General features: G+C 38.1%; 1 protein-coding gene and 1 pseudogene across 2 annotated transcripts in view; one reads left to right on the top strand and one right to left on the bottom strand.

Annotated features, from left to right (window-relative positions):
• The window catches only part of LOC109443877 (17S U2 SnRNP complex component HTATSF1), a 13,111-nt pseudogene extending 8,994 nt beyond the window's left edge, over nucleotides 1–4,117 (top strand).
• The window catches only part of TCTN3 (tectonic family member 3), a 26,040-nt gene extending 5,361 nt beyond the window's left edge, over nucleotides 1–20,679 (bottom strand). Inside the window, exons 1-13 of one of the 2 annotated variants that reach the window (XM_019724760.2) lie at nucleotides 20,333–20,679; nucleotides 20,041–20,164; nucleotides 19,601–19,719; nucleotides 16,515–16,642; nucleotides 15,986–16,094; nucleotides 15,783–15,898; nucleotides 15,247–15,282; nucleotides 14,605–14,685; nucleotides 13,408–13,533; nucleotides 12,275–12,382; nucleotides 11,760–11,854; nucleotides 11,180–11,333; nucleotides 8,196–8,333 (exon numbers count right to left, since the gene is read on the bottom strand). In XM_019724760.2, the coding sequence (XP_019580319.2) occupies nucleotides 8,196–8,333; nucleotides 11,180–11,333; nucleotides 11,760–11,854; nucleotides 12,275–12,382; nucleotides 13,408–13,533; nucleotides 14,605–14,685; nucleotides 15,247–15,282; nucleotides 15,783–15,898; nucleotides 15,986–16,094; nucleotides 16,515–16,642; nucleotides 19,601–19,719; nucleotides 20,041–20,164; nucleotides 20,333–20,585 (1,587 nt within the window). In that variant the 5' untranslated portion in view covers nucleotides 20,586–20,679. Of the gene's footprint in view, nucleotides 1–8,195; nucleotides 8,334–11,179; nucleotides 11,334–11,759; nucleotides 11,855–12,274; nucleotides 12,383–13,407; nucleotides 13,534–14,604; nucleotides 14,686–15,246; nucleotides 15,283–15,782; nucleotides 15,899–15,985; nucleotides 16,095–16,514; nucleotides 16,643–19,600; nucleotides 19,720–20,040; nucleotides 20,173–20,332 lie in introns of both variants that reach the window. The other variant, XM_074339312.1, reaches the window with a different exon arrangement.

Below are 20,679 nucleotides of genomic sequence, written 5' to 3'. Positions count from 1 at the left end.
AGAAGGTTGGTAGAACGGGGCACAGTGTGGCCGCTATGTGGCCCAACCTCCCGGGGGGCTGCTGGGTGCCACGGGGAGGCGCGTTGGGGGGCGGCAAGGTGCAGGCCGAGAGCTACAGATCTCATTTTCTCTGTTCTCCTCCAGCCTCATCTTTGCCTCTTAGCTCGCCTGGATCTTGCCCCTGGGCTAAGTCAGCAACATGAGCGGCAACAACTTGGATGAGAAGGATGACTTTGATGAGCAGTTGAGAATGCAAGAATTGTATGGAGACACCAAGGATGGAGACACCCAGAAAGATCCCAGTGGAGAAATCTATTCTTTCGGGCAGCAACCGAATGATACCCCCTATGAGTGGGACCTGGACAAGAAGGCTTGGTTCCCCAAGATAACTGAAGATTTCATTGCTACATATCAGGCCAATTATGGCTTTTCTAATGATGGTGTGTCTAGCTCTACTGCAAATGTGCAGGATGTCAGTGCTAGTCCTTCAGAGGAACTGCCACAAAGAAAACCCCCTGAACCCATTGATTCCAAAAAGAAGGGAGAAAAGAGAAAGGCTGAATCAGGATGGTTTCATGTTGAAGAAGACAGAAATACAAATGTATATGTGTCTGGTTTGCCTCCAGACATTACAGTGGATGAATTTATACAGCTCATGTCCAAGTTTGGCATTATTATGAGAGATCCTCAAACAGAAGAATTTAAGGTCAAGCTTTACAAAGATAATCAAGGAAATCTTAAAGGAGATGGACTTTGCTGTTATTTGAAGAGGGAATCTGTGGATCTTGCATTAAAATTTTTGGATGAAGATGAAATTAGAGGCTACAAATTACATGTTGAGGTGGCAAAGTTTCAACTGAAAGGGGAATATGATGCCTCAAAGAAGAAGAAGAAATGCAAGGACTACAAGAAAAAGCTGTCTCTGCAACAAAAGCAGTTGGATTGGAGACCTGAGAGAAGAGCTGGGCCATCCCGAATGCGTCATGAGCAAGTCGTCATCATCAAGAATATGTTTCATCCTGTAGATTTTGAGGATGATCCTTTGGTGCTGAATGAGATCAGAGAAGACCTTCGAGTAGAATGTTCAAAGTTTGGACAAATTAGGAAGCTCCTTATCTTTGACAGACACCCAGATGGTGTGGCCTCTGTGGCCTTCAGGGATCCAGAGGAAGCTGACTATTGTATTCAAACCCTCAATGGACGGTGGTTTGGTGGCCGTCAAATCACTGCCCAAGCGTGGGATGGGACAACAGATTATCAGGTAGAGGAGACCACAAGAGAAAGGGAGGAAAGGCTAAAAGGATGGGAGGCTTTCCTCAATTCTCCCGAGGCCAATAAAGGTCTTCAGCATTCAAATTCCATCTGTGCTCCAGGGCCTTCTAGAGTAAGGCATCTTTTGGAGCACCCTAGCACATCTAAAATGAATGCTCAAGAAGCCACAGCTGAAATGGCATTTGAAGAACCTATAGATGAGAAGAAGTTGGAAAAAACAGAAGATGGGGAAGAATTTGAAGAAGATACTTCTGACAAAGATGCTGAAAAAAGTGGCCTTGAAAAAGAGGCTGAAGAAGGCTGCCTTGAAAGGAAGCCTGAGGAAGGCTGCCCCAAAAGAGAGCATGAAGACGACTACCCTGAAAGAGAGTCTGGAGAAGCCAGTCCTAAAAAAGAGTCCAAAGAGAATAGCCCCAAAGGAGAATCCAAAAAGAAGAAACTCAAAAATGGTTGTGAAGAGAATGGCCTTGAAAAGGAGTTTGAAGAAGATGTCTCGGAAAGCGAATCGGAAGCCTGCTCTGAAAAGCAGTTTAAAGATGGCTCCAAAAAAGAATTTGAAGAAAATGGCCTCAAAAAAGAGTTTGATGAGGATGGCTCCGACAAGGAGTTTAATGAAAATGTCCTCAAAAATGAGTTAGAAGAAAATGACCCTGAAAAATCAGAATTTGAAGGTGACAACTCTGATAAAGTGTTTGATGAGGAAGGCTCTGCGAGAGTTTGATGAAGAGTCAGGTGCAAAGGAAGGAGAGGAAGATGCATAAGAAAAAGTTTTTGGTGATGAGTCCAATGAAAAAGAGGACGAAGGAGATACAGATGAAAAGAGGCTTGAAGATGGTGATGAAAAAGGAGGAAGATGATGCAAATAAAAAAATGTTTGAAGACTCAGAAGAAGAAGTAGATGCAAAGGAAGATGAAGATATATAACAGATGACAAGATGTTTGAAGGTGATGAGTCCACCCAGAAGTTGGTGGATGAGGATTCCAGTGAGAAGTTGTTTAGTGACTCTGGCGAGAGGGACTGTGGGTAGTTTGGGGAATGTTCAGGAAGAAGGGCCCCTGTCCACTGGCAGCAGCTTTGTCCTCACTAGTGATGATGACGAACATGATGCTCTTTAATCCCTTAAAATAGGCTTTTGAGGGCAATTCCTCCATCTACATTTTGTCTATACTCCAGGGTAATTACCAGTAGTGTAACATGAACACGTGCATAGTGGTAGAATGCCATCTGATTAATGCATTGCCGTTTTCATTGTCACCTGTACTTACTGGTTTTAAATCTAAAATTGGCTGTTCAGTTAAAACTTCATAGTGTAATGTAAATAAACTGGATACTTGCCCTTTGTCAGATTGTTCAGTGCATGCACAATATGTTTTCAAGCATTCTGGTTGAAATTTATGATATTCAGAAATAAAAATAAGTTGTTAATATGCAGGGGAAAAAAGACAATAAAAGGAATGTGGCCAGGTCAGCCCATTTCTTTTACTAGGGATCCAGTTTTTATGTATGACTGATTTATTTCTACCGTAAGCTATAATATGCTGTTTACTTCAGAAATCACCACCACCAATTCTGTTTTAACATTTTGTGAGGTTTAGGGGATTTTTTTTTCCCTTCAATTCAGTTTACTTGCACCAAAATCCAGTTCCAAAATAAGATTTACTTTGTAACAACATGAAAAGTTTGGATTAGATTCTGTTTAGCTTTGGTAGTAAGAAATACACCCTACATAGTACTACAGTACATTTTTATAATCTCAATTTTTAAACCATTATATATTAATCTGCATGTCAAATCATTACAAATGAAAACTATCATTATCAGAAAAAAAGCTGTGGATACCATCTCTGTATGTTTTGTACCTACATGTTTTAGACTATGAACTAGGATAAATTCCTCTTTGGCTCAGGTGTGTAACTCATTATTGAGCTGAGAGAGTTTTTTTATTCTGTAATACATACAAGAACTTTGCCAGGTATGTGTATTGCAAATATTTTCCCCAGTCAGTGGCTTTTTTCTCCCATTTTTCTTAAGTGTCTTTTTGTTTCATTTTAACTTTTTTATTGAGCCATAATTTATATGCAGTAAATCTTAAGTGTTCAGTTAGTTTTGACAGTTGTATATGCTATGTAGCCAACACCCAAAACAAGATCTGGAATATGTCCATATTCTCAGAGAATTCCTTTGTGCCTCTTCCCAGTATAGTCCCTGTCCCTTTCCCAGAAGCAACTACTTTCTGACTTGTCACTCTAGTTTTGCCTATTCTACTTCATACAAATGGAATCTTACAGTGTATTTTTGTGTGTTTGTCTTCTTTCACTCAAGACAAATGTTTTTGTAATTCATCCACGTTTTTTTGTATACCAGTAATTTTATTGCTGAGTAGTATGGCATTGTGTGAATACACCACAATTTGCTCATTTTCTTGATGATGGATACTTGGGTTGTTTCCAGTTTTGTGCTATCATGAATAAGGCTGCTGTGAACATTCTGATACAAGTCTTGTTTTGGACATATGTTTTAATTTCTTAGGGGTAAATATGCAGGAGTAAAATTCCTGGGTATAGGGGAGATGAATTTGTAAAGACCAAGAGGTTGTACCATTTTTCATTCCTACTAGCGATGTATGGGAATTTCAGTTGTCCTATATTCTTACGACATTTCATGTTATCAATCTTTTTTATTTTAGCTATTCTAGTGAGTAGTCTATTGAATATTCCAGTGAGCAGTTATCTTATGGTTTTTAATTTGTATATCCCTAAAGACTAATGATATTGAGCACCTTTTCGTGTTTACTAGCCATTTGGTTTATCTTTTTTTATAAATAAAGTTATCCGTTCAAATCTTTTGCTCATTTTCAGGTGTTTTTTTTTGGGGGGTGGTGGATTCCTTGTGTTATTTATTTATAGGTGTTCTTTTTATATTCTAGACATGAATTTTGTTGTCAGACAATGCATTGAGAAATATTTTTTCCCAAACTATAGCCTGCCTTTTCATTTTCATAATGGTGTCTTTTGATGAGCAGAGATTTAATGATTTTTGTTTCCTGTCCAAGAAATATTTGCCTACCTCAAATTTGCAAAGATATTCTCCTATGTTTCTTTTAGAAACTTTATGACTCTGGATTTAAGGTCTATGATCCAGGCATAAATACTTTTTGTGTATGAAGTTAGTTGATTTACCCCCCATATGTTTATCTAGTAGTTCCAGTTTTATCCAGTTGTTCCCACACCTTTTTTTTTTTAAAAAGTCCTTTCCCATTGAATTGATTTAATTTGTGCACCTGTTTTTTTTGACTCTTCATTCTGTCTCACTGCTCTATTTGCCTATCCTTATATCAGTATCACACTGTCTTTGAGATTTAGAGTAAATCTAGAAATCAGTAGATTGAGTCCTCCAACTTTGTTCTTTCTCAAAATTGTTTTGGTTGTTCTAAGATCTTTGATTTTCACATAAATTCTATAATCAGCTTGTCAATTTCCACAAAAATGCCTGCTAGGGTTTTTTTGGGGGGTTGCATTTAAGCTACAGATCCATTAGAGATAGCTACCTTAATGCTGAGTCTTCTACTTCATGAACATGGTATATCTCTTCATTAATTCAGGTTCCCTGTAATTTCTCTCATTAATGTTTTATAGTGAAGAGGTCTTACACTCCTTTTGCTAATTTGTTCCTAAGTATTTCATGTTTTTCCACACCAGTGTGAATGAAACTGAATTCATCTTTAAAATAACATCTAGCTATTTTTAGATATTTTCCTAGTGACTTTAAGAAAGTTTATTACAAAAGTAGTAAATTAGATTGTAAAGAGTTAAAGAAAATAAGAAAAACACTATTTCTATCACTAAAAATATCACTATTAACATCTATGTCTCTATCTATACACAAGACATCCATATATGCATTGTTAACCAAATGAGATCAAATTGTACAGGCTGTTTTGTAATCTGCTTTTTTAAAAAGTTAACCTCTACCTTTTTGTGTTAGTAATATTTCTTTCTATCTAAAATATAGTACATATTCAAGTTCTCCCAACTATTCCAAAATGTGCTTTACAATTGTCCAAATCAGAATCCCAAAGCAAAAACATGAACTGCATCTGTTTGTTACATTCATGAGTCTCTTTTAATCTAACACAATAAGATGTGGTGATTTCTATTACGATGGCTAGAACTTATTTAACGATAAAGCATATTGTTAAGTGACTATTTAAAGGTACTTTTTCTTCAAATAAGTACATTATTTTTAAGGAAAAGTTAGCTTATGTATTAACACGGATTTTAGGAGAACTAGTGATTTACATAAAGTTAAACTAAGGAGAATAATAATCTCTGAAAAATAATGAATTATATATAACAGTTATACGCTGCTTAACAAAGGGGATGCATTTTGAGAAATGAGTCATTAGGTGATTTCTTTGTTGTGCAAATGTCATAGAGTACACTACACAAACCTAGCTGTTATATCCTACTACTGTAATTGTACCATGTTTCCCCGAAAATAAGACCTGCCCTGAAAATAAGGCCCAGTTAGGCTTGTCAGCCAGACAGACACATTTAGTACGTTATGACGGTATTCCAGAAGAAGATGACATGACTGTATTTGAATAAATGTAGATTGTTGTACATGAAACAATAAGACATCCCCTGAAAATACGCCGTAATGCATCTTTTGGAGCAAAAATTAATATAAGACCCAGTCTTATTTTCGGGGAAACATGGTATGTGTTACACTTTATACCACTGGCAGTACAATAGGTTTGTACAATAGGCAGTACAGTAAGTTTTACACCAGCATTACCATAAACATGTGAGTAATATGTTACACTATGATTTTATGAGTGCTATGAAGTCACTAGATGATAAGAATTTTTCAGCTCCTTTATAATCTTATGGGACCACGGCCATATACACGGTTGTTGACTGAAATGTCATTATGCAGTGCATGACAGTATTCTTCCAGATAATGTCCACATTATTTCTCCATATTTTCTTAGGGACATACATATATTGAAGGAGAAGCCAATGAAAAAATTTAAATCCCCTCACTTATTTTAAAGATGTCAATGAAATTATTGAGATTCTCAAATGAGTGAAGAGAACAAATATGTTAAAATTTGTGATTAAACATCATGTATCAGGGAGAGATCTCAAGTGGTTATACAGGTTAGCATATGGAATAATGAGCATAACTTTCAAAAGTTCCTTTAGAAAAAACAGGTAAGGCCGGCCTGGTGGCTCAGGTGGTTAGAGCTCCATGCTACTAACTCCAAAGGCTGCTGGTTCGATTCCCACATGGGCCAGTGGGCTCTCAACCACAAGGTTGCCAGTTCAACTCCTCGAATCCCACAAGGGATGGTGGGCAGTGCCCCCTGCAACTAAGATTGAACATGGCACCTTGAGCTGAGCTGCCGCTGAGCTCGCGGATGGCTCAGTTGGTTGGAGCGCGGGCTCTCAACCACAAGGTTGCCGGTTCGACTCCCTCAAGGGATGGTGGGCTGCGCCCCCTGCAACTAGCAATGGCAACTGGACCTGGAGCTGAGCTGCGCCCTCCACAACTATGACTGAAAGGACAACAACTTGAAGTTGAACAGCACCCTCCACAACTAAGATTGAAAGGACAACGACTTGGAAAAAAGTCTTGGAAGTACACACTGTTCCCCAATAAAGTCCTGTTCCCCAATAAAGTCTGTTCCCCTACCCCAATAAAATCTTAAAAACAAACAAACAGGTAAGATAAAAAAACCTGTGAACTAGGTAAGAATGTCTATAGAGGCTATTAAGAACCATAGAAGGGGGCAAAGTACTTCTATAGTATAATAATTCATTAAGAGATAGAAGCAAATAGTGGTTGATTGATCCTTGAAAAAGAAAAGACTTTAGTGACAGAAACTTTACTGACTGTACAATGATCAGGTCCACTGGTAGTGGTACTATTGTCCCTCCTTGGAAGAGAGGTCAGTTGATATTCTCCAAGCCATCAACAGAAAATAGAAATAGAACCCTTGTTTCACCAATCTAGCTACTTCCTAGCCCTCTCTTATAGCAGTTATTTCTAAATTCTAACACTGAATTATTCTTATTTTGTTTAGTGTTCTTTATCCTTCCTAATATACTGCCTATTTAATTATGAGATTGTGGCAGAAGTTCTTAGTCTGGCTTCAATAAATCAACAAATCCCTTGAACCTATATAAAGAATGTGTGTCTGTGCATTTTTCTAGTAAGTGAATAGCTTTCAACAGATTCTCAATGTGGGGTCCATAAGATTAAGAACCACTAACTATATTGGTAGTTTTTCTAGCACATGCTATTTGATTGAGATATTAAACACTGCCAACTTTCAATTATAATGAAAAGATGTTAAATAAAACAATATAATTAGCTTTAAATGTAGTCAGAGATGTATTCTCTAAAAGTATTTTTCAAATTGCAAACTGTGACCCATTAGCGTCTAGCATTTAAAAAATACGTTTACAACATACTAAAATTATTTATTTTAATGGAGCACAATCAACCAGGAATTGATGACTCCAAACTAGCTGCAGAAATAACTTTAAAAACAATCAACAGGCTCAGAGACTCTGATAAGTGTGTGACTATCACATTGAATACACAGTTACAGAAAATGTTTTCTGTGGTTGAATCAACCAGTACAGTAATACTGGTATGATAATTTAAGAAGAAATTAACCTATACCATAGTCGGTACAGGAAATTAAAAAAGCGGGAAAAAGAATACAGACTGTAGTCACCATGACAACATGCTAATTTCAGTAACCAGGCAGGGAGGATCAACTTGAAAAGAATGTCAGCTCACTCTAGCCAAAAATTGACTCTCAGAAGTTAAAAATGATCTGGTCATCAAATGGCTGACAGACACTCTAGGCTTTATAAGGCTTAGTGGTCCTTTATGAGCCATGACTTACCTGTCTGGACTGGCACTGGTATAGGAATCTGGCTCTTGATACATGAGCTTGTGGGTTGGACTGGAGGCCTATATACGCCCATAATACCTGGATCTCCAGGGAAACGGGTATGACACAGCAGGAAGTACAATGTGTAGCCTGCAGAAAGATAAAGAAGCATCTGCTTGAATCGCTGATGTTTTCTATAGTCAGTCACCATACATTTAGTAGCCATTATTTCTTAAACGTTATAAAATAACAGAAGGCTTAGAGAAAGAACACAAAAGTTCACACTAGACCACATTATTGTCCTTGATCTTAGGAAAAGTAATATTCTAAAATGGAAATTACTGATCAATTAATAAAACATGAGCCATGTACTATTTATAAGAAGTTCTCAGTGAGTGGGGCATAGTCAGGGTCATGGAATGCCAGAAGGAGAAACATCCATTTCTGCTTGAGGATGGCTTCATGGAACTGGAATGAGTAATATGTAATTGGGAGAAACAGTGATTAAAGGAAAATTCAGGCAGAGAGACATAAAAAGGTATACAACTAGAACAGCACATGATGCCATGGAGGGACATTCACTGATTAACGTGAATAATAGTTACTGAGTGTCTCCTGTGTGCCAGGCATGTCCGAGGTACTGGCCCTGAGCAGACCACGTGACTGAAGCAAAGGACCTGAACATAGGGACAGTGAAAGGCTAAGGAAGACATTTCAGCGTTAGATTAGGAAGAGAAACCAAGTAGTCTGCTTCTAGGAGGACTGATTCCAAGATGCAGGAAGGATTAATGGAAGTGAGGACATCAATCAGGAGGTTACTGTAACTTAGATACAAACTATCCTCAAATATGCCTTGAGCTTTTCTAGCTTCATACTTTATAGTAAGGCTTAGACATGGGTAATAACATGTATAAACTAGGAATAGAACCATATTTATATTTAGACCATAAATAGACCATATTTATGTTTAATGTATTAAGGAACTGTCAAACTGTTTTCCAAGTGGCTGCACCATTTTGCAGTCCCACCACCAATGTCTGAGGGTTCCAATTTCTCCTTGTCACTAACCGACCCCTTCCTGCATTCAGCCATGTATCACCCCAAACCACATTCCCTCAGTATGGCTTTGAGGTTTAAGAGAATTCAATTTGACTGCAGTTGCTTAAAGGCTGGATCAAGTATATGTGTTTTCTTATCCTCCCAAATCTCCTAAAAAGGAAAGAAGTATACAAAGAATAAAGTCATAATTGTGCTGAGAAAGGGAAACATGGCACTTTAAAAATAATCTCTAAGGGGAAAGGCCTTTCAAAATCAGAACTAAAACTCCAATGTTAAAAAAAAAAAAGACTGATGAATTTCACAACATAAAAATCAACTCTGCATGGCAAAAAACACCATAACCAAAGTCAAAAGACAAATTAACAAACTGGGAAAAAATATCTGCAAATCATACCACAGAAAAGAGCATATTTCTCAAATACATAAAGATTTCCTGTAAGTCATAAGACCAGTAATTCAATAAAAATGAGTAAGGGATATAATTAGATAATAAAGAATATACAAATTGTTGAACCATATGTCAAGAATACTCAACCTTGCTCAGAGAGAAAAATAAAACTCACTGGGATGCTATTTTTCACTTATCAGATGAGCAAAAATGAAACAGTTTGATAGCAGTATTGATGAAGGGGTAACAAACAGTCTCATGGGTTGTGGGACCATAAATTGGTACAATCCATATGGGGAATGAATTAGCAATACTTATTAAATTTTTAAATGCATGTAACCTTTGATCTAACAATTCTACTTCTAGGATTTATCACATAGGTTTATTCTCACATGTATGAAACGGTACCTGAATGAGGTTATAAAATGTTGCATTGTGTGTAATAGCAAAAGACTGAAAACAACATGAATGTCCACCAATAAAACTGGTTAAATAAATGAAATTATGGTTCATCTGTATAATGGAATATCATGCAACTATACTATGCAAAGAATGAGGAGGCTTAGTACGTACTGACATGGAACAAACTCTAAGATCAAGTGAAAAAAACCAAGGTGCAGAGCAGTATTTATGATATTATATCATTTGGACTTTAAAAAAAAGAATGTAAGAGTATTTACTTGTATGAGCATGTATTATCTGTGGAAGGAAAGAAATTAGTAACTTTGGTTGCATCTGTGGAATGGAAGAGCTGCCTTGGAGAGAAATTTTTATTTTGTACTTTTTGAATTTCAAACCAAGTGTATATATTACTTATACAGAAAAATAATTTAAACTTTTAAATAAAAAGAAATAAGATTAAAGGTACAGTTGACTAAAGTGAGGAGATGGGGGTAGGCAAAAGAAGATGATAGAATAGCACAGCAGATTTCCTTATTTTACTTAGACTGGAGTCTAGCGATATACCTGCTATACACGGATCTAGTGAGCCACCAGGAAAAGTAAGAGCTAAAATAGCTAAATGAGGTTACTTCTGGGGAGGGAGTGTCGAGGTTTTTACTTTTCATTCATACCATTCTACATGGTTTGAATTTTTAGCCTGTTAATGTATTTGTATTAAAAGTAAATGTAAAAATATGTTTTTATACAACAAACAGAAAGAACACAATTTCAACCTCAAAGAATCTATGATGACCAACATTCAAGCATATAAGAGAATATTTGGTATATAGATGAAATATATTAATATTTACTCTTACTATGAGTCAGGCTGATTTAGAACCACAGAGCATGGCCTTTATAAATTTCTACATTTTCTACCTTCAAATTTTTCCCCAAGTAAGGAAAATGTTAGGTATAAACCTAACCTGAAATAATGACATCAAAGGGGCATGATTTCTTACATCCTTCTTCTTAAGACAACTGCATTATCTTCCTTCTATGACAACCACATCATCTAGGGAAATAGGGTTGGTTTTAATTTTAATAACAGTAATTTACAAACAAAAGGGGAAAGTTGAGTCTCCACAAGATATATTTCTCTCCTTACTGAAACACTGCAGTTCCTGCTGAGGATCCTGGTCCATTCTCCCTTCTGGGCTGGGTTGGCATTACCAAAGATGGCAACATGTTCTGGTCTGGGCCTTCCATGAAGAGTCTGATACAGGTCCTGCTGCAAGCGACTGCAGTCCACATTTTTCAGCCTGAAATTAAATACCATGGAGGCTGGAGTCCAATGCTAACATAATACTGTAACCATCCTAATGTATGAATCCAAATGTTAGAAATAATACTATAGGGAGGGCCAGTTAGCTCAGTTGGTGAGAGCGTGGTGCTAATAACACCAAGATTGCCGGTTTGATCCCCGTATGAGCCACTGTGAGCGGTGCCCTCCTTAAAAAAATAAATAAAATAAGTATTAAAAAAATAATACTACAAAATAAATTGGAGGAAAATAATCCTTAGTAGGTGTAGAGGACTGTCAGAAAACTCTTAGCAATATTATTTAGATGAGACTATTCCTAACTAGCATTCTCTGAACTCTCATTCAAAATATAAAAGTTAATACCAACATAATCCCTACAGACAGAGACAAAACTGTAGGAATTGATGCAGAAGCAAAGAATTACCTGAACTTGCACCCAGACATTGCATTCACTCCAAATTGTACTTCGTGCCTCTTGACAGAGCAAGTTCCATCACCTTGGCTCTGTAAGAGGGTCATCTGAGGTGGAAAGTGATGGTCAAGGATATCATCACAGGAAAAAAAGTACGCTCTTCTTGTTTCCTTAACACTATATATATTTTATTACCATCATGATATCGTTCAAGTCACAATTTGTATTCTTCCTCCAGTAATTAAAAAACACAGAGATAATTAGTGATTTTCCAAAAACCGCACACCAGCATATAAATACATTAAAACAAAAATCAGTCACAATCCTCTCACCTTTGGGCAGTCTAACATAAGTTTTAAAGCCTTTGATTGCATCAACATTTGAGAACATAATATATTAATGGTTTGGTAAAGGAAGTCATGGATACCTAAAAAATGGGGGGACCTCAGAATTGGAAAATTCAAAAAATCAGCAGCTACAGTTTTCTCATGAAGCTGTAACAGGCCACCCAGCTCCAAGAAGGATACTTTGTGACTTAAGTCGCCAGTTAGAGCCAAGAGTGGCTTCCCCACAATATAGCCAGGATTCCCACTTCTAGGACCAGGGAGAGAAGCAGTTGTGCTCTGTTGAAAAGCCTGCAGAAAGAGTGAAGAAGAGTCACTATGGAGAAAAGCATGTTCTCTTACCTGTACTGCTTGGCTTCATGCCCTCGCTAAGGCAATACAGTAAGTTAGCTGCACTGAACAATCTGGCTTCCTTCCACAGTGTAGTATTTTGCAGAAATTTTTACTCCAATGACTTTTCCTGTTTTTCCCCCTTAAATAAGTACTGAGTGATCTGAATATTGAAATTCACTATATGCTGCTCTACCAAGGATTACAATGAAGGATCTATCAACCCTGTTTCTCAAAAATTACTATCAATTTCGGGCTATGTTCAGCCTGGCTGAAAGGAATTTAAACGTAATTTAGAAATATATTTTAATTAACTAAACATGTTCCAAAGATGAACTCTGAGAGACATGAGACTTGGATGAGGACTTGAGGGCAGAACTGGGAAGAAACCAGACTGTGCTGGGTTCAAAAAGAAGAAAGAAGTAGAAGAAAGCCTAAAGGTGGTGATCAAGATGAGAAACTTAGATTAAGTGGGAAATGAATAAAACTCTGAATGCCATCACATTATATTTTTTACATGTTCATGTTCATAAATACACACAGGCAAAAATTCATGCTCATTGTAAGCATGTAAGCTCAAAGAATACAGAAACATAAAGAGTAAAAGTAGAAAGAAAAAACAAACAAACAAAAAACACAACCAGCTGAATGCTCAGAAAGAGAAAAGCTAGTTAAAGAATTTCTGTGGGATGTTGGCTGAATTTATGATTCAAAATGACTATTTAAAAAAAGAGTTTGGAGTTGAGATTGAAGTCCTGCTTTGCTGGGGGCCAGATAGAGAATCAGAAAAAATGTTAATGAATAAATATTGTTGAATTCCTACCATTTGTAGTTAAATTCTGGGATATTAAACGTTAAGGCTTCAACTGACAGCTTGAACTAGGCCTTCATATTCTTATTCTATTTCACATGTGTTACAGAAGCAGAGTAACCATTTCTAACCCAATATTCCTTCCCCTCTCGATCCCATAGAGAAGGGCCCTAACCCTGAAACGAATGATGAAGTGTTGCTGTATGGAAGTGCCTGGCTCGACGGTCAGGTTGGTTTGTTCAAAACTGACAGAGACTTTCTGGATTCCAAAAGTCCCATTGGTCTCTATCTCATAGACGACCTGAAATACAAAAGTAGAATCAATTAATAAAAATTATTTACTGGGCCAATTATGTTTAAGACAAAAGATTTTCTGTCTTTAAGGGTTTTGTTATAATTGAATGAGGGTACAGCATGGTGACTATAGTTAACAATATTGTACATTTGAAAGTCGCTGAAAGAGTAGATCTTGAAAGTTCTCATTACAAGAAAAAAATTACTAAACTTTTGTGGTAATGGATGTTAACTAAACTTACTGTAGTAATCATTTCACAATATATACATATATCAAATCATTGTGTTGTACACCTAAAACTAATATGTTATATATCAATTATTATCTCAATAAAAGATAACTGAAGGAGGGAGGATAAACAAGTAACCTTAAAAATGCCAAACACAAATACCATGAAAAGACAAAGTTGACTTCATATTACATCTACACATTAAGAGAGACTGGACAGAGTTTTCTGAAAGTGTTAAGGGGAGAGGTGAGTTTACAGGAAGAAGTGAAAGGGAAGCAAAATAAGTTTTGATAGTGTGCGGAAAAAGGCTGAGTAGGGGCAGAGGTGATCATGGAATGGAAATATGGTTTACTTGGCTGTCCCCATGTCTTAAGAGGAATAAAGATAATTGCTGGAGATGGAAGTTAGAAGCAATTGAAGGTAATTGATTAGATTTTTGAGCATAGTCTTTAAAAATTATGCTTTATGATAATTCTTACGTCTGTAGGTTGATTAGAAGAGAGAGAATAGAGGAAAAGAAGTTGACTAGTCTATTTCAGATGTTCAGATGATACTGACTTCTTCAACAGAAGAAAATGTGGTCAGTAAGAACCATAATAGACTGCATATGGACAAAGAAAGAGGAGTCAGAAATAATCCTAATGTTCTGGACATGAAATACTGGAGGATGGTGGCGATGCAAATGACTGAACCATGGTGGGGGGTAGAGGATGGACTCCATTCTTGACATGTTAAGTTTCAGGTAGGGCACAAAAATTCATGCGGTCTGGTACTTAATGGAAGATGAAGCACCTCTGGTAATGCTGATCAACATACATCACTCCAGGACCTGAGGTCGGCATCCCTACCTGGGAAACAACATTCTGACAAGTGTTTCCAGCCAACAGAGGAGAATCAGCCTTTGAGACAAGTGTTACAGGAACCTGGAACTAGCCAAGGGAAAGAAGCAAATCAACTTCAATGGAAAGGCAGCATTTTCTCTTCTAGCTACATATCATGCTGAAATGAGTAGTTTTCATGTTCTACCATCACCTTTATCCTTCCATTGCCAGCCTACAACATAAGTTCAAGTCATTCTAAATCAGCACAACTAAGAATATATTTCTCAGAACATTAATTCTATTAGATATAAAGGTTCCATGGTTAAATAAGTTTTAGAAACACTGTATTTGATACGCGCCTCTTAGAGATTAACAAGGCCCTCTAGCATATTAAAGATGCCAAGAAGTCCACCCTAAATATAGTGTTTACCTTTATTTAACCCAATGTTTCCCAAACTTATCTAATACCTTTTGAATTCTTATTTCATATGATGCTTATTAATCATATAGCACATTAATTATATGGAAAACATTGTTTTAGATTCACACTTAACAGTTTGATTTGTCATACAGACATTTTCTTTCACTATTACAATCTAGACTGAAATTGTCTGAGATGCAAAGAGACTGAATATTCTCTCTACTTTCTTCTGATAAACAGCATCATACCTTCATATTCTGCAGATCAGTCATACCTCTTGGAACCTAGAATAAGAAAACAACAAAAAAATGACTATGCATATACGTTAGAGAAAAATTTCCAGTAGCTTGTCGTTTCACATTTAGGGAGTAGGGTGGGAATCAACATATTAGAATGATTTGCTTCCTCTCTTCTACCTGAGGCTTTACATTAAAATGCCAGGAGAAAAGCTGAGGGGAGGCTGGTTGGACTGCGATGCCCACCTACTCTGAACAGAGCTCTACTGAATGGCAAAAGCAAGAAGTTTTGGTGAATAGTGAGACCACCCCTCCCATCCTCCCAAGCCAATGTCATTAGCCTGGAGGGTGAGACTCTCTTATCTTGCTTATATAACCCAAATTCTTTCATCTTTCTTCAGATGATAGGGTTTTGTAGGCCCTCTGCCTTTTATGTAGCTCTTGGGCATTCTGACTTCCAGTTCAGTGCTTTTCCCACAACCCAAAAGTTGGAAGCTTGTTGACTTTAAACCCACAATGGTGACAGTAGGGAGAGAAGGGATACCCACCTTCAAGACTGTGAAATTATAGTAAGAGGCAGCATTGAGGGCTGGATCCAAGGTGCAGCTGTTTGCTAGGTCCTTGAAGAAATGAGCACAGGTTGTACTTTTACTCTCTAGGAAACCTTAGAACAGAAGGATCAAGGCAATGGTAAATGAGAAAGCCTATTTTAAATTGAACAAAAAGATTGGCACTTGTGCTCTGGACTCACCTGCAGGATTGTTCTCGGCACAGAGTCCCCCAGCTCCAACTCCTGCAGGTTGCCTCAGCAAGCTTATTACAGACCACTTGGAGAAGTAAGTCAAAATGGGGTCCCCAGCCTGGACAAAGTAGAACAGAAATGTATTCACAGTGAGACTAGACTGAAGTCCACCAGAAAAGTAAAAACAAAAATTAACTCAACAGCTTGTTAACGTAGACAATACTGCAATCCAAAAGAGCTAACAATGGTTTACCTAATTCCGTGTTTCCCCGAAAATAAGACCAAGCTGGACCCTCAGCTCTAATGCGTCTTTTGGAGCAAAAATTAATATAAGACCCGGTCTTGTATAATATAATATAATATAGGACCGGGTCTTATATTAATTTTTGCTCCAAAAGACACATTAGAACTGAGGGTCCAGCTTGGTCTTATTTTCGGGGAAACACGGTTGCAGCCGGGTACTTCAAAGACACCCGGCAGTTGTCAGCTGTGAGGGAAAAATCAAACCAAACAATCCCATCCCCTTCCCCAGGCTCACCCTGTAAAAAGATGATGGTGATTGTGTTTGGAATGTGGAAGTGAATGATTTGCCTTCAAATTCTGTAACCAGGGCCTGGAAGTTGCTTGCATTGACCTTTTGGAGCTCCTGGAAATAGTTTAATTTTGCTAAAATGATTTTTAAAAAGAAAAGGGATTTAGGTAAAGAAAGACATTTATTTTTAAATATCTTGCATACCAAGTAACTAATTTTTAAAAATATTTTTATTGAGGCATGATATATACATATCAAGGTGAAGTATACAAATGCACTAATCTTAAGTGTAAACTCAAAAGAATTTCTACAAATTTATATATTTTTATTACTACTACTCAGTTTACAGAACATTTTCCCAGAAGGTTCCCAATCAATACTCCATCTTCAGAAATAACGGTTCAGATTTCTATCATTTTCTAATTTATTTGTAATCTATTAAATGAATTATTGTTTTGGTATTAAGATCTGAGATAAGACTATGGCCAACGAATGCCAGTTAGTTCCAAGTCTCTGACACCAGGAATGTGTACGATTAGCAATTTGTGATGAAAAGGAGAGGCTCAATAATGCTAACATTTGCACTACACCAAGTGTGTCTCTAGTATAACAAAACAGTAGTGTTTCCATAGGAACATGGCAATATTTGATTTGTCCTTTCCAAACCCTTTTTTTGCTCTAAACTTCAACTGACCAGTCCTAGTAATAATGTTTCCATCTATCAAGTATATGGATTTATCATGTTTTATTCCTTTCACCTTATAATTCCTACATTCAAATTTCAGACACTCCAAAGGGGTACTTTCTATAACAACCCTACAATTTATTTTATAGCAATGTATAAATCTACCCAAGCTTCTGCAGCCATGTCTTTAGGGCACTGGGAGAGAGATGTAAGAAAAGACCTCTGGCATTGTCCCCTGCCCAGAGGGTGGCTGGTGATGGACAATACTCTGCTTCACCACCCAAGTCTTCTGCTAACTTGAAAAAGGAACATAGCAGAAACATGCCCTGTATGTATTCCTTTAATTCTTCAAATAATTATGGTCATTTGGACAGACTCAAATAGGTATCAAGACCTGCATCACTGAAAGCTAATGAGGATTCTACATGACAACAACTTGACCTCTATCCTCTGCAATCACAAAGTCTTAATTATTTGACTTTGCAGCTTTCTGATAGAGCTTGAAATGGAGAATACAATTCTCAATTCTGGGGACCTGCAGCTTACTTACTCTTTCTCTATCCTCTAGATACTCAAAGTGTGGTGCCCCAGCATCACCAGGGAGTTTGTCAGAAATTGAGAGTCTTAAGCCACTCGCCAGGCAAAGTGAGTCAGAACCTTCACGTTAACGAGCTCTCCCAGTGATGTGCATGCATTTTGGAGTTTTAAAAGTATTGCTGTGGCACAGGTGACACTGACACTGCTGGTTTGCAGACCACCTTCTTCTGCCTCTGATCTGAACCTTCAAACTTTAAAGCTTCCAGGAGCTGTTTAACATTTCCTCAGAACGCATACCCTGAAAACCACATGGAAGAAATACTTACCTCATAAAAAATGCAGTTATTTCTATCCTTGTAAATGAAAGAAAAGCTAAGTTAAGCTAAGAAAGAAGATAAGCTGAGATGGTAAGTATCCATCTGACTATTTTCATGGCTTAAAAGAAAAAGTTACCATTTTGATTCTCACTTTAATGCAGGGATATTGGTGCTAAGCAGGGATGATGCAGATAAGGAATATAGGCTAAGGATAATAAACTTTTATACAATTTCAAATGTGGAAGAAAGCCTAGAGGCCATCTGGCTCAATCCCATTAGGATATTTGAATCCTGAGACGTAAATGAGTTGCAAAAGGCCACAGAGCCATCTGGCAGAGGCAGGAGTAGATCACAGATCTTCTGATTCCTGGTCTCCACTGTACTCTGTCATGCTATACAGACTTTGACTAAGAACGTCTGTTATTGATGATCATTATCAGCAAATATGAAGCACAGAGTACAAACAGAGATCTGGTCCATCTTTTCTAGGTGCTGATAATTTACCTTGGAAGACACAATGTTCATATAAACATTCAAAGTATCCTATAGTTTCCAAGAGAGTGACTCTCAGGTGTTGTTGGAGGAAGAAAGTTCAGAACCACTGGTCCAGAAGCAGTGGCAGGATGGTATACGAGAAGCAGGAGGGGAGATTAAAAGGAGGGAGGACCAGTTGGATGCTAATGTAATAGCTCTAGAGCATAAGAAGGCTGCTGGAGCAGCCGCAATCTTATTACAAGTCCCCCCAAACTGAAAATTGGTTGTTTTCTGAAGTAAATATAGTTTTGCTATTTCTTTTTTACGTCAGATGAAATCAGGATGAATTAACTTTCAGGGTGTAAGGGACATTTAAGTCTGTTTTGTGTGAGAACATTATTTTGCTTCTTAGACATTAAAAAAGAGACATATAGCTCCATATCTTAAGAAATGTTACAGCTATCACCAGCATATTTCTAAGTCTATTTAAAAACCTTAATAACAACCACCACCTCTTATCATTATTGCACTATACAGTTACAGAGCACTTTCACATCCAGGGCCAGTGTTATTAATACTTTTGTCAGTTGAAGAAATGAGACTGGAAACTCTAAGAGATTTGCCCAAGTCTGTGCAGCTAGTAAGCACATGGAAAGGTCTAATACTCTTTCCCCAACACTGCTATCTCATAAAATAAAAACAAGGTTGGTACAGACTCATTTTTCAAAGATTCAAGTATTATTTGGTGGCTCCTATGTATCAGGTACTGGGGATTCACGGAGTGCTTTCATGGAGATTGTAGCAAGTGGGGGAATACAGCCTATCGGTAATTATCTGGGCTAACAGGGATGATTGAAGTTAAAGTTTTGTATGGGGTTTCTGACCCATAGCCAATAAGGGATATGAAAGTGCACATGTTCACTAATAAAAAGAGAGGGGGCAGGTGGAGAGGCAGAAGGAGAAGAAGGATGATAGAAATTCAAAGGAAAAAAAGTTTAAAAGACAAAGAAAAGGATAGAAACAAAGCCAATTTTCAATAAATGTTAGGCAATAACAACAGCCAACATATTTCTACTCACAGTTGTTCACATGGACACAAAATTGCCTAATTCCATTTGGATCCATGAAAACGCTTGAAGGAAATGGGGAATTACTCCTGAAGATTAGAGAGTTGTCCACACACACCCAACTTGAAGACCTGTGTGGAAACAGAATGAATAGACACACTTAGAAACACAGGGTTAGGTCCAAAGAAGGGTGCCCCAGGGATGTCAGTCAGATGCCAAAGAGAGGGCTCCTTGGGCAGCCATAGGACAACACGAAGGTTCTATTCTATTGGACAGGCTCGCTCTAGGGAATCTGAAGAGGGACGTCACTCCTCGGAAAAACCAAGGTAATTCCATTTGTAGGAGTGGAAGTGGGGCAGGAAGGCAGGAAGGCTAACTCTTCCTACTTCCAAATATTACCTATTCTAGGGCCCCACTCCCCTTTAGGATTCAACCTGCACAACGCAACTCACCTCACGCTGCCTGGAAGGCAGAAGGAGAAAACTGTCCTCGGATGAAGAAGATAGCAGTCCTTGTCGCAGCAGCAATTTATATCGCAGGTACCAGGAGTCAAGTCACAGACACAGATCGGCAAGACTGGGAAGGTACAACACAAAGCTGAGAAAAAGGGACGAGATCCTCCGATTCTTCCAGGTGCGAATTCCCCTCTTCTGACAGCCCCTCTCCTCACTTTGTGGCAATGCACTGTTGACAGAACTTTAGACCTAAGTCAGTCGTTTCCATCCCCACATCTCTTCTCCTCACCTGGGAAGAGGTCCGCGGTCCTATTCCCAGGCGCCGAAGGGGTGACGACAGTAGGGCCCACCGGAGAGCTCCCAGGCACGGCCCTGGGAGTTTCAGTCCCCTCGGTGGGCTGAGGTGTCCCATCCTGTGACCCTGGCCCCAGGTCCGAAGGAGTGGGCACTGCCCCTGACGGGGAGGAAGAAGGCTGAGGCCGAGCGCCCTCGGGGACCATCAGGAAGAGCACCTGCAGTAACATGAGCGGAGAAGCGCACATAGGTTAGTCGAGACTTCCAACAGTTTTAAGGTGGATTTCTGCGGTCGCCAGACGCGTTGCTAGAGGATTGAGGGGAAGGGAGAGTCGCAAAGCG

Source organism: Rhinolophus sinicus, linkage group LG07 (genome assembly GCF_036562045.2).
Source record: "Rhinolophus sinicus isolate RSC01 linkage group LG07, ASM3656204v1, whole genome shotgun sequence".
NCBI classification, from domain to species: Eukaryota; Metazoa; Chordata; class Mammalia; order Chiroptera; family Rhinolophidae; genus Rhinolophus; species Rhinolophus sinicus.
This window is presented reverse-complemented; position numbering and strand designations above follow the sequence as displayed.